Genomic DNA, 23,135 nt, shown 5'->3' with positions numbered 1-23,135 from the left:
AGCTCAAGATCACATTTAGAGGTGGTGTTCATCAACAACATATGTCCCTTCAACAAGCTGCATGTGATGGCAATTGTATTATACCCACACTCTCACCCCCCTCCCCCCTGCCACTCCCCCCTCCCCCCTGCCACTCCCCCCTCCCCCCTGCCACTCCCCCTTGCCCAGCCCACCCTGCCACTCCCCCTTGCCCAGCCCACCCTGCCACTCCCCCTTGCCCAGCCCACCCTGCCACTCCCCCTTGCCCAGCCCACCCTGCCACTCCCCCTTGCCCTGCTCCCCCTGCCACACCCCCTTGCCCCGCCCCCCCTGCCACACCCCCTTGCCCCGCCCCCCCTGCCACACCCCCTTGCCCCGCCCCCCCTGCCACACCCCCTTGCCCCGCCCCCCCTGCCACTCCCCGTGGCCCTACCCCCCTGCCACTCCCCCTTGCCGAGCCCCCCTGCCATTCCCCCTGCCATTCCCCCTGCCATTCCCCCTGCCATTCCCCCCCCTGCCACTCCCCCTTGCCCTGCCCACCCTCTGCCACTCCCCCACCCTCCTTGCGCTGCCACTCCCCCACCCCCCTTGCGCTGCCACTCCCCCACCCCCCTTGCGCTGCCACTCCCCCACCCCCCTTGCGCTGCCACTCCCCCACCCCCCTTGCGCTGCCACTCCCCCACCCCCCTTGCGCTGCCACTCCCCCACCCCCCTTGCGCTGCCACTCCCCCACCCCCCTTGCGCTGCCACTCCCCCACCCCCCTTGCGCTGCCACTCCCCCACCCCCCTTGCGCTGCCACTCCCCCACCCCCCTTGCGCTGCCACTCCCCCACCCCCCTTGCGCTGCCACTCCCCCACCCCCCTTGCGCTGCCACTCCCCCACCCCCCTTGCGCTGCCACTCCCCCACCCCCCCCTTTCGCTGCCACTCCCCCACCCCCCCTTTCCCTGCCACTCCCCCACCCCCCCTTTCGCTGCCACTCCCCCACCCCCCCTTTCGCTGCCACTCCCCCACCCCCCCTTTCGCTGCCACTCCCCCACCCCCCCTTTCGCTGCCACTCCCCCACCCCCCCCTTTCGCTGCCACTCCCCCACCCCCCCCCTTTCGCTGCCACTCCCCCACCCCCCCTTTCGCTGCCACTCCCCCACCCCCCCCCTTTCGCTGCCACTCCCCCACCCCCCCCCTTTCGCTGCCACTCCCCCACCCCCCCCTTTCGCTGCCACTCCCCCACCCCCCCCCCCCTTTCGCTGCCACTCCCCCACCCCCCCCCCTTTCGCTGCCACTCCCCCACCCCCCCTTTCGCTGCCACTCCCCCAACCCCCCCTTTCGCTGCCACTCCCCCAACCCCCCCTTTCGCTGCCACTCCCCCAACCCCCCCTTTCGCTGCCACTCCCCCAACCCCCCCTTTCGCTGCCACTCCCCCAACCCCCCCTTTCGCTGCCACTCCCCCAACCCCCCCTTTCGCTGCCACTCCCCCAACCCCCCCTTTCGCTGCCACTCCCCCAACCCCCCCTTTCGCTGCCACTCCCCCAACCCCCCCTTTCGCTGCCACTCCCCCAACCCCCCCTTTCGCTGCCACTCCCCCAACCCCCCCTTTCGCTGCCACTCCCCCAACCCCCCCTTGCGCTGCCACTCCCCCAACCCCCCCTTGCGCTGCCACTCCCCCAACCCCCCCTTGCGCTGCCACTCCCCCAACCCCCCCTTGCGCTGCCACTCCCCCAACCCCCCCTTGCGCTGCCACTCCCCCAACCCCCCCTTGCGCTGCCACTCCCCCAACCCCCCCTTGCGCTGCCACTGCCCCTTGCCCTCTGCCCCCCTCCTGCAACTCCCCCTTGCCCAGCCCACCCTGCCACTCCCCCTTGCTCTGCCCACCCTGCCACTCCCCCTTGCTCTGCCCACCCTGCCACTCCCCCTTGCCCTGCTCCCCCTGCCACACCCCCTTGCCCCGCCCCCCTGCCATTCCCCCTGCCATTCCCCCTTGCTGAGCCCCCCTGCCATTCCCCCTTGCTGAGCCCCCCTGCCATTCCCCCTTGCGCTGCCACTCCCCCACCCCCCTTGCGCTGCCACTCCCCCACCCCCCCTTGCGCTGCCACTCCCCCACCCCCCCTTGCGCTGCCACTCCCCCACCCCCCCTTGCGCTGCCACTCCCCCACCCCCCCTTGCGCTGCCACTCCCCCACCCCCCTTGCGCTGCCACTCCCCCACCCCCCTTGCGCTGCCACTCCCCCACCCCCCGTTGCGCTGCCACTCCCCCACCCCCCGTTGCGCTGCCACTCCCCCACCCCCCCCCCTTGCGCTTCCACTCCCCCACCCCCCCCCTTGCGCTGCCACTGCCCCTTGCCCTCTGCCCCCCTCCTGCAACTCCCCCTTGCCCACTGCCCCGCTCCTGCCACCCCCCTTGCGCTCTGCACCCTCCTGCCACCCCCCTTGCGCTTCCCCCCCCCACCCCGCCCCTGCCCCTGCCCCTCTCCCCGCCCCTGCCCCTCTCCCCACCCCTGCCCCTCTCCCCGCCCCTGCCCCTGCCACCTTCACCGTCCCCAGCCTCCTCCCCCTCCCCCCATCGTCATCGTCCTCCCCCTCCCATCGTCCTCCCCCTCCCCCTCTTGTTTTTTGTTGTTAAAATTGTCATTCTTTGTATGTGGCACTGCTCTTTGCCTCCATGCATGACTAACATTTACTCTGTGAAGTACTCTGAATATGCCTCTTGTACATTTAGTTTTTATTTTTGTTGGAGTTTAGTTTTCATACATTGTAGATTAATATTTTATGTTGCAGGTCCCCATGCTCGAACTACGAGAGTCCTTATGTTGATGGTAGTTCCTGGTCATCTAATTTTTATTTACACCATTAATTATATGAAAGGTGGTCATACTTCCCTTACACCACTGTTTGTTTTTGTGTACCTCTGTGCAGCTTTTGTTCAGGTAATCAAGATATCATTTTCATATAATTTATGTAACTATGTTTGCAATGTTCTTTAAAAAGATATTCTCAAGTGATCTACTTTTCCCTCACCATGCTAAGCATTTGTGTTTAATTATTAGCACAATACATTTACCAGTACATTGTTTTCAATTTTTTGTGCCAAATATATCATCTATCCTTATGGGCTCTTAACTGAAAGAAGACATTAGAATGTGACATAGAAATTGTGAAAATTTCTGTTCTCAAAACTTTTCCCTAACTGCCGAAGTAGTATTTGTTATGATGGTACATTTCCTCATTGCTAAACCCATACAGTAAGCAGATGAGTAAGGGTCAGTTCAAATCTGGTCCAACAGTTTGTATCAAATTTTACACCATATCAGTTTTCAGATGTGCTAAGGTGGTTCCCCAGTCGCCAAGTACGTGATAGTTAACCGCATCAGGTGGTGCTTATGAGTTCTGGATCTGCACCACAGCAGGTTTGATGCAACCATATTAGTTAATATTGTGGGTCATCCCACAAGCACAAGTCCTTTTGGTTGTCAATATTTTTCGGTGGCTTCTTCCATCAGCTGTACCCTGTAGCATCATATTTTAAATGCTTTGTCTCCTTTTCATATTATTTCTTTCCATCTTTCTTTCATTTCCACTGGTTTGTAGTGTTCTGACCTAAACATGTTTTTGGAACCAGTTCCCTTCTGTTCTTCAATATTTGGCAGTGGCTGGGTTCTTTCATTGAAGAAAACATTTTTACCTGTGTGCGATGGTTCACCTTTCCCTGTCAGAGATGTCATTGATAGTGACTTCCAGATTGGTATTCATATTTTATTTGTGTCTTATTGGTTGATACTTATAGTATAAAGAACTGTGGACCATTGAATAAGAACAAATTTCTTTGCTCACAGTTTTCATTTGTATAATTTATATTTTTCATTTTTGGAGTATTTTAGATTTGAGAACAGGGCTGTTGAATTTTGATGAACTGGAAGCTTAATAAACTCCAAAACTGCAACTTATTGACCCATGTACTGCACAGTGTGTTAGACATAATCTAGCTTGTGAACTGTGCTAACCTAAGAGGAACTACTGAAATGCTGCAGTATTGACATGACCAACTGTACAGACTATTTGATGGAAATTAGAGTTGGATTTTTACTTACACCACAGTACGCAGACTACAGAGTAACGTTTTAAAAAGGATAGGACTTCTGAAGATAATGTGATAATGAGACTAATGCAAAAATATGATTTTGAAATACATCTTTTGAATGTAAATAAATATGGCAGTTGAAAGTAAATAATAAATATGAATAATGGAAAGAGCAAAGTTAACCACTTGCCTTATAGTTGAGGTGGGGAGGTATCAACAGGCACATAAACAAGACAGAAAGTTGTTGGCTTTTAGACATACTTGTCTGGAACTAATAGAATACAGAAACACATGTGTATACACCTATACACCCATATGTTGGCATGGCTATATTGATCCACCTGAATGCATTGTGCCAGCACTGGAGTTGGATAGTAATGTGGGGTTGTCACGTGGAGTGGACTAGGGGAGAAATAGGCAGGTATTTGTTTAAAGGGTTGGGGATAGGTGACTGGTAGCTGGGAGGGTGAGAGATTATATGTCATGCTGGTGAGGTGAGCTTGTTTTGTCTGGGCAAGGGTAGCTGATGTGGAGAAGTAGATTGAGAGGCCAAAATAGGACAGAGGAAGAGGGCGGCTGCAGAGGTGAGGGTATGAATGCGAGATAAATGAGCTTAGGGTCATCGAGCAGGGGCTAGCGGGTACTGAGGCCACAAGTATTACAGGATCAAAGGGTGTGTTGCAACAACAAACCTTTATCTACATAATTGAGCAGGGAGAGAGGGGGATGATATGGGTTGTGAAGCAGGTATTGAAATAGAGCATGTTCTCAACAGTGTGTTCTTTTGTTGGCTGGCCAATTGTGCAGGTGGCCAGAGTTTAGTGGTAGCCATTGCTGTGGGCAGCTGTTTATCATACCCATGTAAAATTCTCTGTAGAAATTGTGGTAGAGATGGCACATGATATGATATGACTGTTTTCTCAGATGGCCCTGCCCCTGATGCGTGAGGGGAGGGGAGGGGAGGGGAGGGGAAATGCTGGGTGGATACACAGGACATTTTTTGTATGTGAGTCTTCTGCAGGGGTAGGACCCATGTGGCAATTGGTTTGTAGTGTGGCATAGGGATGGACTGCCATTTTTTTTTCTAGATCTGGTGGACAACAAAATACTGCTTTGGAAGGAGTGGGAAGTATTGTGGCTAGGGTGTTCCTGGTTTCCAGGCATGGTGTAGAGTAGCTGAAGTCGTGATGAAAAAGATGGTTAAGTTCCTCCAGTCCACAATGTTATTGGGTAATGAGGGGGTGTGCTAGTTTCTAGCTGATTCGTGGAAGTTGTTGGAAGATCAGGGGCATATGTGGATGTAGTCCCTTCATCACCCAGTACTCCCAGCACAGCATCCTCACAGGAGTTGTTGCTCCAGCTGCTTAATGGTAGCAAGAACTGAATTGTCTATTCTAGAAGAAGAGAAATATTTCTTTCCAGTGTAAAGTCTTCTTCTTCTTCATTGTCTTCACAATGACTTACTTAGTTTGTTCATTCACTATAGCATCATGTAGTTCAGGTACTTCCACCTGGGATGTGGAATTCAGATAAAATTATCACAAGAAATAGTCCTGAAGATCCCCAATAGCCTTCTATTTTTGTCTAAAGACACATCTTTTTCAGTTGTGACTGATGCTGTACATTAGCTAGCCTCTAGAAAACAGTTCATTGGAGCCTTTTGCATAAAAGAATTCAGGTAGCTACAAGCATGTGTAGCCTGTCAAATATTGTTTCATTATTTCTTTCGAGGAACGAATGAAGATTTCTGTACAACTACTACTCTGTATTTTGTCTCGAGAAAAACATCATTCGTGTTTGGAAGAACTGATATTATCCTCAGATACACATGACATCTATTGACAATAACAACTATCTTTCTTCTTGTTGCATCAATTTTTCACATCTAAAGACCTTAGAAACTTCAGGGAAATTCCTGCCACCATTTGTACATTACTACTGAAGTCAAAAGTGCACGGCAGTGTGTCTGCAGTCTTAAAACAACAGGGAATTTTAAATCTCCCATTTATTAATAGTGGCTACTTTGCACTCCCACCACTATTGATGGACAGCAGTGCCTTAAGTCTCTCTCTCTCTCTCTCTCTCTCTCTCTCTCTCCCTCCCTCCCTCCCTCCCTCCCTCTCTCTGTGTTGCTTGGCTTATAATCGTGAATCAATTGTGGCAAAGTATTTCTCTCTATTCCCATCACCTGACATCTTTAATAGTAGACACTTTCCATCTCAGCAACTTGTCGTCACTTAAATATTGCCAGAAGAGATTATAACATTTTTATAAACAATCCAGTTTGCCATTTGATGCATTGAAATCTTAGAGACTGATCTTTGGTTGTTTCCTGAACTTTTTTGTGCAGTACATATCTGATTATTGGAATGTTACCTGCTCTCATTCCTTGACACTATTTTAAAAGACATCATTTCTATGTCTTCAAGTTAATGTGTATATGTTTATCCTTTACAAACTGTAACAAAAACATGTGCTTCAGTGTTCAGGAGGGCTTCTTTATTTTTCATTGTTTCCTACAAAGAAGATTGTACCAAATCGTAAATTTCTTACCAATGTTGTTAAGTTTAATGCTACTGTTGTCTTAGACACCATGAATAACCATCAGCTTCTACTGAAAATTACTTTTCTTCTTTTACAGGCTAAACTAAGAGACACTCTTTGCATGCAAATTGACACACGTCTGTACAACACAATAGGGTTAAGTATACTTGTCAGAACTGCCACCAGATAACATTGTGCAAATCCCACAATATTTTATTAAAGTAACTGTTCACTATCTTCAGGCAGTGATGGTTGCTTTTGTCACTGCTGCAAGAAGCAACTGGTGATGTGTGGCAGCATTGAAATTGATTGGCCCAGGAGCAGGTGTTACGCATGCACCAATTGGTGTTAACAGTTGGAGCCTCTCCGTACATGTGTAGTTCCTCCTCCTAACCCGATAAATTTCTACAGTGACACCCAATTATCTCTAGCTGTGTCTTGCAGCAGTGATGACAGCAACCACCACCAGTTGAAGACATTGAACAATCCCCCCCCCCCCCCCCCCCCCACTGCCCCTTGATGAAATATTGTGGGGCTTGCACAATCTTATCAAACAGCAAACCTAAGAAGAGCATTTGCAACAGGTCTGTCACAAAAGCTTGGAAAGTCACAGCACAATAGAATTATTTGATGTCTTTGGGAAGTTGAGTCTAATACGATATCAGCTTCCCTGACTTTGATGTAGAATGGGTTTGACTCAATAATACTGATTCATCAGTGAACTCAGTTTTATTTCATTTGCTCTAAGTGTGTTGAAAGTTGCTTGGAGGGGAGGAGAGGGGGGGGGGGGGGGGGTGACCTAAGACATATCTAAGTGTTGATTGTCATTTACAGAGAGACACTCATTGGCACAAAGTTCGTGTAAGTGAAAAGAAAGCCACCAACTCCATGTTAGGACTTTCATCAAAAGCAGGTATTTGTTACAACAAGATTAGTTACAAGCAAATTTAAATAATATTGTTCTTATGAGAGTTGCAATGGGACCTATGAAAATAGTTTGTAAAAGTGGAAATTTCGTAAAAGTCAGTTCATTAATACCCATGCCCTATATAGCCGCTGTGAATATTACAAAAATTGAGTTGGTCTCGAAAGAGCATCAGATTGTGTCTGTGCATTGGTACTTGTCGACATGTTTTCTGCTCAGATACCATTCAATACAACATTAAAGGCTGTAGGTGTTTGCGTATGGACTGTTATGGACTTTACTCTCTTGATGTCTATCTCCCTCCTGAAAGGGAGATGACACATTGAGAGAGAGTTAACTTGATCCATTAGTTGCCTGTGCCTTTACTCCTTCTGAGTGATTTCAATGCCCAATAACCATTTTGGATGGCGTTAGAACATTTGACAAAGACAGTATAATGTAACAAGTGGTCACAGATCTTGACCTGTGTTTATGCAGGGTGGTGACCTGTTATGGAAAATTGGGAATTATCAGGTTATTTGAATTTACTGAGAAATTTGGAAGTCTCAGAATTCTGAAAGATTTGCAAAATTCTGAAAGACTGTTGGGAGAACTGAACCGTTCATTAAAAGAAAGAAACATAATGAGTCATTTTGTCACAAATTGCTTGGAGATTATGCTTCAGAAAGAAGTGGGTGTGACCGTGTAAGGAAAGGTGAAGGGTTTGCATTGGATTGTATTAATGTTTGTTGCATGAGAGCTGCTCCTTTGCGGAACTTGAGAAAACTTCAGATTTGTCAGTGGGTACTTGGACTCCAGGTGTTCCTCATTGCATGATTGTAAATACAATGAATTATAACTTCAGCATAAGAATTTGTCATATAATTGTGAGGTTTTTTGTTAGGTTAGATTAGTCAAAGTCAAATCCCCCCCTCTGTTCCACTCGCGGATCGCGCGAGGGAAAAACGACTGTCTGAATGCCTCAGTACGAGCTCTTATTTCCCCTATCTTTGAGTGATGATCATTACATGATTTGAAAGTTGGTGGTAATAATATATGCTCTACATCCTTGGCGAAGATTGGATTTCGGAATTTAGTGAGAAGCCCCTTCTGTTTAGCGCGTCGTCTATCTCTAAGACTGGACAAACTAACATATTGTAAGCTACACTCCTGGAAATGGAAAAAAGAACACATTGACACCGGTGTGTCAGACCCACCATACTTGCTCCGGACACTGCGAGAGGGCTGTACAAGCAATGATCACACACACGGCACAGCGGACACACCAGGAACCGCGGTGTTGGCCGTTGAATGGCGCTAGCTGCACAGCATTTGTGCACCGCCGCCGTCAGTGTCGGCCAGTTTGCCGTGGCATACGGAGCTCCATCGCAGTCTTTAACACTGGTAGCATGCCACGACAGCGTGGACGTGAACCGTATGTGCAGTTGACGGACTTTGAGCGAGGGTGTATAGTGGGCATGCGGGAGGCCGGGTGGACATACCGCCGAATTGCTCAACACGTGGGGCGTGAGGTCTCCACAGTACATCGATTTGTCGGCGGAAGGTGCACGTGCCCGTCGACCTGGGACCGGACCGCAGCGACGCACGGATGCACGCCAAGACCGTAGGATCCTACGCAGTGCCGTAGGGGACCGCACCGCCACTTCCCAGCAAATTAGGGACACTGTTGCTCCTGGGGTATCGGCGAGGACCATTCGCAACCGTCTCCATGAAGCTGGGCTACGGTCCCGCACACCGTTAAGCCGTCTACCGCTCGCGCCGCAACATCGTGCAGCCCGCCTCCAGTGGTGTCGCGACAGGCGTGAATGGAGGGACGAATGGAGACGTGTCGTCTTCAGCGATGAGAGTCGCTTCTGCCTTGGTGCCAATGATGGTCGTATGCGTGTTTGGCGCCGTGCAGGTGAGCGCCACAATCAGGACTGCATACGACCGAGGCACACAGGGCCAACACCCGGCATCATGGTGTGGGGAGCGATCTCCTACACTGGCCGTACACCACTGGTGATCGGCGAGGGGACACTGAATAGTGCACGGTACATCCAAACCGTCATCGAACCCATCGTTCTACCATTCCTAGACCGGCAAGGGAACTTGCTGTTCCAACAGGACAATGCACGTCCGCATGTATCCCGTGCCACCCAACGTGCTCTAGAAGGTGTAAGTCAACTACCCTGGCCAGCAAGATCTCCGGATCTGTCCCCCATTGAGCATGTTTGGGACTGGATGAAGCGTCGTGTCACGCGGTCTGCACGTCCAGCACGAACGCTGGTCCAACTGAGGCGCCAGGTGGAAATGGCATGGCAAGCCGTTCCACAGGACTACATCCAGCATCTCTATGATCGTCTCCATGGGAGAATAGCAGCCTGCATTGCTGCGAAAGGTGGATATACACTGTACTAGTGCCGACATTGTGCATGCTCTGTTGCCTGTGTCTATGTGCCTGTGGTTCTGTCAGTGTAATCGTGTGATGTATCTGACCCCAGGAATGTGTCAATAAAGTTTCCCCTTCCTGGGACAATGAATTCACGGTGTTCTTATTTCAATTTCCAGGAGTGTATTTTCTTTGTTGAAGGACTGCATCGCTTCATGATTCTACCAATAAACCGCAATCTAGAGTTTGCCTTACCCGTTCCTTGTGTAATCTGATCATTCCATTTGAGATCATTTCGAATAGTCACACCCAGATACTTGACTGATGTTACCGCTTCCAAAGACTGATCATTTATTTTGTACTCATACAGTAATGGGGATTTTCGCCTTGTTATACGCAATAGGTTACACTTACTAATATTGAGAGATAACTGCCAGTCATTACATCACACATTTATTTTCTGCAAATCCATATTGATTTGTTCACAACGTTCGTCTGATACTACTTTCCCGTAGACTACAGCATCATCGGCAAACAGTCTAAGGCTGCTGTCAATACCATCAACCAGATCGTTTATGTAAATCGTAAAAAGCAGAGGACCTATTACACTGCCCTGGGGCACACCTGAAGTTAATCTTGTTTCTGTTGAAGTTAACCCGTTCAGGATGACATACTGCTCCCTGTCTGTTAGAAAACTTTCTATCCAATTGAATATGTCATTGCATAGACCGGAAGCGCGCACCTTTTGTAGCAAGCGACAGTGTGGAACTGAGTCGAACGTCTTTCGAAAGTCGAGAAATATGGCATCAACCTGGGAGCCGGTATCTAGAGCCTGTTGTATATTATGCACAAAGAGGGCCAGCTGTGTCTCGCATGACCGCTGTTTCCTAAAACCATGCTGGTTTCTGCAGATGAGCTTCTCAGAGTCTAGAAAGGTCATTATGTCTGAACACAAAATATGTTCCATGATTCTAAAACGAATCGATGTCAGTGAAATTGGCTGGTAATTATGTGCATCTGATTTTCTATCCTTTTTATAGATTGCTATGATCTGGGCATTCTTCCAGTCCCATGGAACTTTCCGCCGTTCCAATGATCTCTGATAGATGACGGATAAGAGTGGTGATATACATAAAATCTGACGGGGATACCGTCTAGGCCAGATGCCTTTCTGGCATCTAAGGATCTTAACTGTTTTACAATCCCAGATACACTAAACACTATGTCAACCACTCTTTCGTTTGTTCAATAATTGAAAAGGGGAATGGTGCTGCAGTCCTCTATCGTAAACGAGTTTTTGAAAGCTAGGTTTAGAATTTCTGCATTCTGTTTATCATCATCGGTTACATTACCCGTACTGTCAGTAAGAGAAGGTATTGAATTATTTGTAGCGTTCATAGATTTTACGTACGACCAAAATTTTTTGGGGTTATTTTTAGAATCTGCAGATAAAATATTGCTTTTCTTTCTCAGCAACTTCCTGATATGTTTGTTGTACCAAGGTGAATCCTTTCCCTCCCCTATACTTTCGCTAGGCACATACTTCTCTAGCACATTGTGGACAATACCTTTAAATTCCGACCAAAGATGCTCAATATCTTTGTGTCGCACGGTGAATGCTTGGAGCTGACTATGAAGATATTCATTAATGACACTTTTATTTGCTTTCCCAAACAAGAAAACTCCTTTTCCACCAACATTGAAGCCACGACGACATTATGGTCGCTAATATCTTCTTCTAGATTAACTTACTCAAAAAGATCAGGTCTGTTTGTCACCAAGATATCTAATATGTTCACATCTCAAGTTGGTTTTCTAACCTATTATTCAAGGTTGTATATTGAGAGCGCTCGTAGAATAACATCAGTGTCATAAACTGGTAATTTTTCGGGCCAGCAGTTTGTTTCCCATGGGGAGGAACCTAATCTAAAAAAAAACCATGTGCATGCCACAAGTACTGTGCTACCCATCTAGCTGCTTCTTGTGTGTAGTGCATCCCTGATCTACCAAGGGGTGTCCTACAACCTTCCACTCCATAACGTAGGTCAAGGAATCTACAACCATTTTCGTCAGTCGACGTAGCCTCTGGTTTAGATTCTCCACTCGACTCCAAACCAGAGGACCCTGGTCCACCCTGGGTATGATGGTGCTGATCGTCAGTTTGGCTTCCACTCCTCGAGAGGTGGAGGCCACCTTCATCAATTTAGCCATCCGTCGGAGCGACCCAAGGATTTCCTCGGAACCCCGACGACAGGCATCGTTGGTGCCAACATGCGCAACAGTCTGCAGCTGGCTGCACCCCGCATGCTTGATAGCTGCCGGAAGACGGAAGAGTCTCTACCACATCCTGGACAAGGCCCCCCGGCAAGCACACCGAGTGAACGTTGGACTTCTTCCCCGTCCTAGCCACTATGTTCCTGAGGGGCTCCATGACCCGCTTAACATTGGAGCTCCCAATTACTAACTAACCCGTACCCCCATGTGCCTGTCCGGACCTTGCTGAAGAAGCAGCCACTATCCTGGCAGAAGGTGCAGTCTGATCCGGCTCAGCCTCCCCCCCCCCCCCCCCCCTCCCCAGCATCAGATAGCACACTGAATCTATTAGCAAAGTGCATGGGATTTGGCAGGAGCCTGCTTCCCCCATGCAGCCTTTGCCTTGAGGCTCGAGACTTCGACAGTGTCTGCCACCCACACTGAGGTGAGAGTGGGCCAGCCGGATCAGTTGCACCTGAGGTCGGCTCAGTGACGGAGAGCTGTGACATCCCCCCTGCACATCTAGTACAGCAGAGCCTGCCCCAGGCACCCCATCCCCACCGCACCTCAAGGTGGCACTCTGGTGCTTGTTGACTGTGGCCAACAAAGCTTTCAGCTGCGTTTGGACTTCGGCCAACTCCTCCTGCATCCGCACACAACAGACACAGTCAAGGCATTAAACTGCATTTCTGGTATTAGAGAAACAGATCAGAATGAGATGGAGCAAGAATTATTACTACCTAACAATGAAATGTGTGGTCAAAATGACTATGCTGCATCAGACCTTGTGAGGCATGGTCGCAGTGATATGATTGAGAAGTTCCTGAAAGACTTGTCGCGACACCTCAAAAAGAACACACTCCAGATTTTGAACGGTTGTCCACACTGCTGAACTACTTACAGTATTTGTGACAATATTATCCAGTACCCTCAGTCTACAGCAGAACAAGGATCCTTATGAATTCAAGAACAGTTTCAAGTGGAGTAATTAATTCCTGCCCTCATTAACAGTATTCAGCAAGAACATTACAATGTTTCGTGCAACCCTCCCTCCCCCCCCTCTCTCTCTCTCTCTCTCTCTCTCTCTCTCTCTCTCTCTCTCTCTCTCTCTCTCTCTCTCCCCCCTCCCCTCCCCTCCCCTCCCCTCACCATTCACCGTGTTCCATGGTTTCTGGGGCCTGTGTGAATAGAGGCCACTTTCAAAAAATTAATTGAAGCCAGTTTGGGTTGATGTTATCTGTGTCATGTTGCTGTTTGTAATTCTACTTGCAATTGTATTGCATTCTTATGATTATAGAAATAGGCTGGAGTTAGAAATAATGATGGTATCGCATTGTTATCTTGCCATGATTTTCATTTGATGTTTGAAAGCAAGTCTGTTGTTGTGAACTTAAAATTACAGTTTTGAGATATTAAAGTGTCAATTGTGGCACTACACCACGACCAGCTTGTGTCCACCACTCACTCATCTTTTGTAGAACCTTGTAGACATCATTGTTGAGAAACAAACCTTTCTAACTTTTCTCATATCAAAAAGAATACAAGTGCCAAACATTTAGCCCAGGCAACTTTGACACTTGAAACACCCACTTTGTCACACATCTTATGCTTTAAGTGGAAGAATGGAATTTTACAACTTTGTATGCTTTAAGTGTGAGTGCCACTTGTGAAGTGATGCCTTACAGGAAGTACAAACTGCTATTTGAATCCACAGTAAAAACACATTCTGATACTGTTAGTAACTATTGATTTTATTGTGAACATTTGTTTAAGTGCTTTTAAGTGAACCAAGAAATCAATATCTAAACTTTTCAAATGAAAGTTCTGCCATTTGACTGTATTGTTTGTTTGTTCTACTCTATAATCATTCATTTGGCCTTTGACTATTTACAAGTACCACAATTTTGAGCATCATCAGATTTTCATAAATGAATTCACTGTTGAAGTATATTAAACTTGATTATACAGCCTAGGCAGAAATAAAACAAATTGTGACACAATGAATAAGTGTGCCATAAATTGGTCACCAAAAATAGTTGTTACAACTTTTTTTGGTGAACTTATGGCATTGTTATTCAGTGTATGTTACACGATTGTTTTATTTCTGCCAGACACTTTGTGATATGCTCTCTTTTTTATGTTGTTACACGCGCATTATATAACCAAGTTTAATATATTTCGACGATGACTTTTTTAATAGAAATCTGATCATGTCCAACACTGTGGTACTTGGAAATGACCAGAGGCTGAAATCATGATTGTACACTAGAATAAACAATCTACATAGTCAAACAGCAGAACTTTCATTTAAAAAGTACCAATTGACTGTGGCCCCAAACTGTGTTAGAATTATCAGTATGTAAACTGTGCCATATAATTGATTGAATTTATGTTTTACTATAGTTGTTCATGTAATTTTCTTTCAGGTTGCAGTATTGTTATATATTGCACACATCATGATTCACTGGATGTGGAAACGAAAAATTGATCCAGACAATTCTGCCATTCCTTATTTGACAGCATTAGGTGATCTACTGGGCATCAGTCTTCTTGCTATTGCATTTGAATTTCTGTATCTTGTTGGTGATCAAGATAATGATATCAATGATTAAGTTACAGTATGAACTAAACGTGGGATGCTTTTGTTTTTATGAGTACTCAGATGTGTTGCTTTTCTTTAATTTTGGCCAGAAATGTGTGACATTTTGGAGCATTAGCGTTAACTATGGAATTCCAGCAAGTTGTACATTAACTGTCAGCACTCTGTTAGAGTTAATGTTATCCATTTTTAAAATTTTCCATATTCACAATCCAATTTTTTTTATTTTAAATTGGTCTCCAGGCTTGTATATTTTTCACATATTTATTTTTCTGTAGCTAAAATTTTATCGTATCTTATTTGTCTTTCTGGAAATGTGTTCCATACAGTGTATTTCGGATCTTGAAATGGTTCTTCTTTGGTTTTCTTTTTTTTAATTTTATTGTGAAGAAAAAGCTGAAGTCTGATGACAAGAATGTTGTTCAAGAACTTAACTTATCTAAAAGTGACTGTAGGAAATTTCGTAACATTTATTGGATTTACCAGTTTCTGTATGGAATATCATATTCTGCCCCTGAATACTAATTTTAAGAGATATATGATGTTTGCATATCACAGTCTTCTCTTGTGACTATTTTAAATGTATTTATATGGAATGATTGTTGACTAAAGTAAAGGAATTTACTGTTTGTGTTGTGAAGCCGAATGGTTCCCGAATAATATTTGATTACAGAAAGCTGTGTGGTTGTGACAAATGGAGCCAAACCTTTTTGTGTCATATTGTTTTAAAAAGTAATTGTCCATCTACTTACATGCGGTCTTCTTCAGCTGTTAACTGGTTTCATGCTAAATTGAAAATCTTTGCACAGTATTTATTTATTCTCTGTATATTCTACTTGTTGAGCTAGTGAAATTTGCCAAATCACACTTATTATGGCCAATGTGGGATTTTATGATTTACAGTAGAATCTAAGAGGGGTGCAGAATTTTAAAAATATTGAATCAGAAGAAGTAATTGTCATTATATGAAATAAGTTGTATCTATGGTATGAGTATCATGTACAATAACTGTTGACATACAATCTTTTTATTTTAAAAGCCTGAACATATCAGCCAAACTGGTGCATTCAGTGATTGTTGTGTTTGGTGGTTTTATACATTCATTTACTTGTAGACATTAATCTTTTTGTGAATTCAGAAGTGCAGTCAAACGTTAAGACTGGGTACTGAATGTGGCGGGCCACATCCACTATTCTGTTCTTCAGGTGAGCACTGCCATCTACCATCTCGAGTAGTTATAAGTTTTAAGATTAAATATGTGTCATAACTCAGTGTGTTAATTAGGTAAATTTAACATTATTATATAGTGTTTCTTTGGGATGTAAATGTCAGTTAAGAACTGAGTAGTATGTGATCTTCAGATTCATGTTTCGTAGAACACTTCAAAGCAAAACTGTAAGTAGTCTCTATGGAAATTTTACTCCAGTGAAGCATAGTGTCTGCAGCAGATTGTCAGTGTGGTTTGTTTCCCCAAAAAATCACAGGAAATCACTTCTACATTTTGAGGTGTTTGTTAGTTGATTACATTTTCTTTGCCCTTTCCCTGCCCTTTTTTCCATAGTCCATACATTACTTCACTTTCTTGTAAGTCATTGGACTTCCAGGTAACTGAAAGTCTTGGTGCTGTATGCAGGCAGTCAACATACAAATTTTGTAACATGCTAGAATGATTACCTTAGACTGTTAAGGTTTAACCTTTCTACAATAATTAGTCATATCAACATTGATGTAAATATTAGAATCCATGAATGGTTTGGCAAACACACAAAAAATAATTAACAATGAGTCTTTGTCAGATGAAGATTAAAAAAAGGTAACCTACATTCTTGCTTGGAAATGGATTCTGCTCTCTGCAAGATATTTTTTGTATGGAGTTTCTGACTTTGAAACATGACAGTATAACAATTTTCATGTTACATCGTTGGAAGAAGCAGCTACAAACTCTGTTTTGAAAGGAGAAAAAAGCTATTTGCTAGGAAAAGTAATGTGCAGTGTCCAGTGTCACAGTATAGAAGTTGTTCAGGAACGAAATATTACTGGTCATTAGTAAACCATCTGTGTTTCTAACAAATTTCCTCTCAGTAATGCTGTTTAACCATCACATTTACACTATACCATAATAATATTAGCTCAGAACTCTGTGTCACAAGGTTCATGTTCCTGTTGTATAAACTCAGTTTTAAAAAAGAGGCTAAACTTTTATATTGTTGTGTGCCAAGTTCACTTATGGTCAGTCCATGAGGCATCTTCAAATAGCTTAATGGGAAGAGCAGTCCCACAAAGGCAGGGTTCCAGTTTGGCATAAATATTGAATAGCTATATCTCTGTACAGTTTCAGCTAGCAGTCAAGTCCATTAGAATAGATAATCCCTTTGCCATTTATGGATTTCCCGAGTTACTAATTGTTTGGTAAACCTGATTATGAATCTTCTAAGTCATTCAAATGCAAGGCGAAGTCTGAATACAGGTATCAGCATGTGACTCTTGTATCTAACAGTGTTTTATATTTTTTGCATATATGTGCCATTGTGCCCTAAATTTCCCCTATCCCCCCACCACCCCCTCTCTCTCTCTCTCTCTCTCTCTCTCTCTCTCTCTCTCTCTCTCTCTCTCGGCTATTGCAGAAGGTCATCGAATGTAGCTTTGCTGTACACAGTTTCTGGAAATAGTTGTAGTGGTTTGATACATGTCATTAAATTATGTAGAATTATTAAGTAGTTAGAAGGCAGGTGAAAGAATTTTTGTATTCTGATCCTCCCTCCTGCTAGAGAGAATTGATTCACATTTAGGCGGTCTTCTTCCTTAGCCATGTGTGAACATAAGATCCTGTGCAAAAATTGCAAGCCATACTATGCAAGGGAAATTCTGTTGCACAAATGAATATGGATCAGTCATTACAAATACATAATCCAAAAATGAAGTTTTCAAGTCTCATTTACAAATAATATTGATGATGATGATGATGATGATGATGATGATGATGATGATGATGATAACAAGTAAAAAACAAAGTTGTGGAAGATGTTTCAATGCAATTGTTGCACTTGGGCTGAAGCTGGAATTAAAAATTAAAACACAGGAAATCTGGTTATGTGAGGTACGTATACATGATTGAGGAGAAACTGCAGACTGAATCATTATCGTAGTTATCCTTTTGCAGGAAGAACTAGTTTTGAAAATAATTGTTGGGTAGCAACTACATGGACAAAACACCAGCGTGACATGGATGTATATAAATAATAATATGAGGAGATACTTGTGACAGCAATAACCGGGAGAATTTTTAGACAGAATGATGCAGGCTAAATAGGCTGTGCATGGCTGGAGACAGAAGTGTTTAGTTAAGTGGAGTTGTGAAAGTCAACCATGTATTGCAAGGAAAGACATCATCATAAGAGTTACAACGTGCATTTATTTCCAGGAATTGACAAATATTAGAGCTTGAACATTGCTTATTGTAATGATATTCGGGCATTTCTTTCGTTTTGATAGTGTAGGTCTTGTTGATAGCAAGTCTGAAGTTTTCATGCATGTGATATTTACTTCTGGGAATGGCTTCAGGAAATAAATGAGTTGAAATTGTATTTAGTGAATGTTTTCCAAACTGAGTGTGTAGCAGTTGGCTGAGACATTGTCAGTGTCATAAACAGATGATGTAGACAATATTTTGATTAAAATAACTTTGTGACTGAAGTTTCACTGAGTTGAGTAGTAGGTGGTAGCAGCTAGCTAGTCATAGTTTTTTCTCAGGCACTACATTCTCACTGTTTTGTAGGTACATGAAGAGCCTTGTGAGGCATGACTTGTATTAAAGTTGTATCTGATTATAGTTTCAGCACTTCTTCCTTGTCTCTACTGTTCTTTTAAGTCATCTTTGCTTGAGATGTGTTTCATCTCTACCATGATTTAAACCTCCCTTGAGGATTTATAGATATTAGTTACCAGCATAAAGCAAGCTATCTTAAAATATAACGAACATAATGTAAAAACAGTGAGAAATTAGTCCTTGTGGCAATTTTTTTTTTTTTTGTTTTTTGTTGGCGAAATCTTGCACCAGTCTTGGATATGTTAACTCATTTTGAATTGCCCCATTTCCAGATTAAAAGTAATTCAGCACTTCTATAAGACTGGACTATTTGTTCTTGAAATGAAAGTATTTTGTATGCTATGCTTTCATTATTGGCTTGGAAGATGTGTTCTCTAGTGTGTGTGTGTGTGTGTGTGTGTGTGTGTGTGTGTGTGTGTGTGTGTGTGTGTGTGTGTGTGTGTGTGTGTGTGTTCGTGTGTGTGTGTGTGTGTGTGTTCGTGTGTGTGTGTGTGTGGGGGGGGGGGGGGGGAGAGAGAGAGAGAGAGAGAGAGAGAGAGAGAGAGAGAGAGAGAGAGAGAGAGAGAGAGAGAGAGAGAGAGAAGTGTAACTATCTGTTGCAGAGATTTATGTACTAGAGTATTTTAATTTTGCCTTTAGATACTTGGACAAAGAACTCTGTTTTCAGAGGTTAGTTCCTGGTCCACAAAGGATCTTATTCACTTACCCAGTTCACATGTCCCTTTATTTGTACCATTTTTATGTGATGGATGATAATGCATACTATCACTTTGATCCATGAATGCATGAAAAGAATAGGAACCTGGCTTTGAAGAAACAGTGGGACACCTTCCCCCCTTTTCCCTACTATCGATCAAAGGGATTTTAGGTTTTGACTAACACAGTTTTTGCAATCTTTGTATATCAGTCACACGTTTCTGGACCTGTAATAAGCTAATGAAATTGTAGTTTCTTTTGTTTCAAGAAACTGAAAATCACTCAATACTGTTTTAAATATTTTATGGAATTTTTTTGTCAAGCAAGGTCATATGTTTAAAAACTTGAAAAAGTTAGCCTCCCTTTTTGTTGGTAAATTGCTCAGAACTTAGAAACAGTTGTTGTTTTTAAATAGCTGGAAACTAAATGCATTTTTATAATATATTTTCTGTTTTTCTAAGTATTATATGGTATGAGAGAAAAGGTACTTCTTGTCATAACCATCTTGCTATAAATGTGTTGTGATGATACTTTACCAGTGCTTTAATGTCAGCTTTGATAATTCTGTTAAGCAGTGTTATTCAGCATGCTGGCATGAATTTTATATGTGCTTGTGCAGTTGCAAATTTTAGTGTGATATATATTTATACGTGAGTGAGCAGTGATTTTTGATGCTAGGCTCATAATAGTTGAATATCTATACATAAACTGTAGAATTTGTAGCTACAGCTGAATAACATTTTGCTGTTCAAAGTGTAATGTATAAATATAAATTTGTGTGTATGTTCAATAATAAGAGTTCATGCGACCACTTTAGCATAAACATTCAAATGTGATTTTAGATCTGGTTTTTCACTATGAAAGGTATTGGCACTTGCTTTTGATTTGAGAGACTGATTTCCACACTGATTTATCATCCACTTGCAATAAGTTACCTTGCATTTCTCAATGTTTGCTTCCATTATGGATTTGATAACTGCTGTTTGTCCAGTTTTATTCTACAGGAAACAATGACAGATACAAAATGTATGCTTCTGTGCCACAGATTAAAAATTTTACCTACCAATAGATTGTGTGGAAAAACAAAATTCACTGAGAAAGGTTGCTTCCAGTAACTTCATATGTGAATGCTTTTTTGGATCATTCCTGTTGTGTTTTCAAAATATAAATTTTTGGCACTCTGAGAGGGAGTTGCATCCTTTATGTTACCTGGAGAAAAAACACACACATACACTGTGCTGCAGCTTATAGATCACAGTTTAGCAAGAGGTGCATGTGTGTTACGGCGGTTTTTATGGATGATGTGCCTTCCATTTGAAGATGACTGATGCACCTACTATAATAAAGTGTTTAAATATATTTTTTCAAGTTATATTTTCTCCTGAAGACAAACAGCAAGTCACAGAAAACAGTGTCAAATTTATCTTAATAAGAAGTTCTTTAACAATCTGAAAATGGAATAGTGTAGTCATTGCCTTAATGTAACATTTAAGCTATTACTGCTATAGTGTGCTAACTCAATGTAGACCATATTCCTGCTGAAAAGGTTATTACATGAATGTCATGTGTATCATGGAGTTCTGTTTGTCCTCCTGTGACAGTTAAATTATGTGAATTGCTATTGAAATGTAGTTAAAAATTATAAACAGGAGATGAGCCAAAGACACACTTGAAAGGAAGAAACATTTGAATTATAGCATTTATTCTCTAGTCTATGTTGTAGGTAACTCCCTATTTACGAAGTATCTGAACATCAGCTGCATTACCCTTTCTCACCCCCCCCCCCCCCCCAAATCTCGTCTTACCTATCACATATTTTGAATATGATTGTACACTGTTAGATGTAAATTAAATTTGAAATAATTTTAACATTATGATATTGTTGATTGGTACTTCCTTTTAAACATTAACTACACTAGTCTTTCTTAAAATTGTTAGGGGATATTATTTTCTGAAAATTTCTGCATAATTTGAAACTACATTGATATAATTTATCATCTTGCATTAATCATAATGCATCGGATACTTTTGGTATGCAGGAAGTTGAGCTGATGTTTTTACCTTGTGATACGGAGTTCTTTTTTGACGTTAGTTATCATTCCTCTTAATTTGCAGGTGGAGAATTGTACTATTCTTATCACGTATTTATCATGCCCATTACTAGCTGTATGCAAAGTCATTTAATTATGCATACTGAAGCTCAGTTATGAAGACAGTATTACTAGAGCTTTAATGACATTGTGTGAATCATGACAATTTTGTTTGTATTGTATATCAAGCAGGAGCTGTCAGTTGTTGAAAGGAAATAATTTTTTAAAAGTGTTTTTGCAAGATAAACTTGTCTTACTGCGTAAATCATTTCAATTGTCTTCTTTCTCCCTGCCCCCCACCCCCCACCACCTTGTTTCCATTTCTCTTAGCATGTCTTAACTTATTAGTGTAAAATTAAGCTTTATCACATTGATTTAATCTCATTTTGCTGTATTGTAGGTGTACTAAAATACTTGGCTGTGACTGAACAATTTTTAATAATAAGTATATTAGCACCTGTATTGTTACATTTGTTCCTTATGATGAAAATGAGTACTCATTAATAAACTGGATGAAAATTGTGAAACTGAAGGCCTTACAGCATAGTTCTTGTAGACTTAAGAGAAATTATAGATTCAGCCTATTTTGATGTCATGTAATTTAAAAAAAAACTTTTAAAGGAATATGTGAAGCTTAGTACAAATCCAAAATTTAAATGGATCTGCACTGAGTTGCAGGTGAATATAATTCATACTTGTTAAATGTGATCAGACAAGAAAGTTTATGATATTGTTGTTGTTTGTAAAGACACACACATCCACGATGCATTCATATTACAAATTTGATTGTGGAGAGAGTTACTTAGAAGTCTGTGTGGATTTGGTGTGCAGATATTTGATTTTTTTATAAATTTGCAGTAATTGAACAACCTAAACATTGATTTCACCAAGAATTATTTAAGTAAATGGTTTAAAGAACCTTATTGGTTATGTATGTCATTCAGTTATGCTTTACATATTACAGTTCTTTGCCTTCAATATTTTTTAAACATCATTCAGTTTGTACTGAGCAGTTGTGAATGGCCAGAATAATAACTTTTTTAGAATATTTCATTATCTGTTTTATTTGGAACCCTAGTACATAACTTGTAAAAGAAACATTATTGATATTATTCATGAAATGCACTATGGTGAACCCCTGTGACTGCCACATTTGATGAAGATAATTAAAATGGAATTGAACAACAAACTGAAAATCAAGGAAGTTACTACTCACTTGACCACAATGCGAATGTCACTACAGGTTTAAATCTTGAACTAAAATCTGCTCAATTGTGTAGATGCCATGAACTGTTTGACAAAGTATGCTTATGCTGACACAAAACATACATGCGTGCATGCGCATGTAAAATTTGTGTCCAGTTTATCATAATATAGGTAGAGCCTGTTTGCAGCGAGTTGTGTGCAATAATAGTGATAGCTCTTGGATTGTTAAATCAGCTTTTCATACTTCTTAATAAAGATCTATCCTGCAAGCTTTGCACAAAACACTAAATATTTAATCATTAGGATGCTGACGCTTTGTCAAGTGAAAAAATATCAGTGCAAATAAATGAAACCCCTCTATCTAATATAGATGCAGAGGACCATCACACAGCATCATCAGTTTTATGAATAACAGAAAAGGAGAATAATATACTGTTTTTCCTAGAGCTGAAATAAAGGTAGTAATTTGCTCAGAAATCACTAATATGAAAACATTATCTTGTATATATATATATATAAAACAAAGATGATGTGACTTACCAAATGAAAGTGCTGGCAGGTCGACAGACACACA

General features: G+C 42.7%; 1 protein-coding gene across 2 annotated transcripts in view; it reads left to right on the top strand.

Annotated features, from left to right (window-relative positions):
• LOC126185143 (solute carrier family 41 member 1-like) overlaps positions 1-14,934 on the top strand; it is a 560,408-nt gene extending 545,474 nt beyond the window's left edge. For both annotated transcript variants that reach the window (XM_049927985.1, XM_049927986.1), the window contains 2 exons: positions 2,752-2,900; positions 14,571-14,934. In XM_049927985.1, coding sequence (XP_049783942.1) covers positions 2,752-2,900; positions 14,571-14,756 — 335 coding nt within the window. In that variant the 3' untranslated portion in view covers positions 14,757-14,934. The remainder of the gene's footprint in view (positions 1-2,751; positions 2,901-14,570) is intronic.
• The last annotated feature ends 8,201 nt before the right edge of the window (positions 14,935-23,135 follow it).

Source organism: Schistocerca cancellata, chromosome 4, assembly GCF_023864275.1.
Source record: "Schistocerca cancellata isolate TAMUIC-IGC-003103 chromosome 4, iqSchCanc2.1, whole genome shotgun sequence".
Lineage (NCBI taxonomy): Eukaryota > Metazoa > Arthropoda > Insecta > Orthoptera > Acrididae > Schistocerca > Schistocerca cancellata.
The sequence above is the reverse complement of the archived record's forward strand: the minus strand, read 5'-3'. Positions and strand labels throughout refer to the sequence as shown.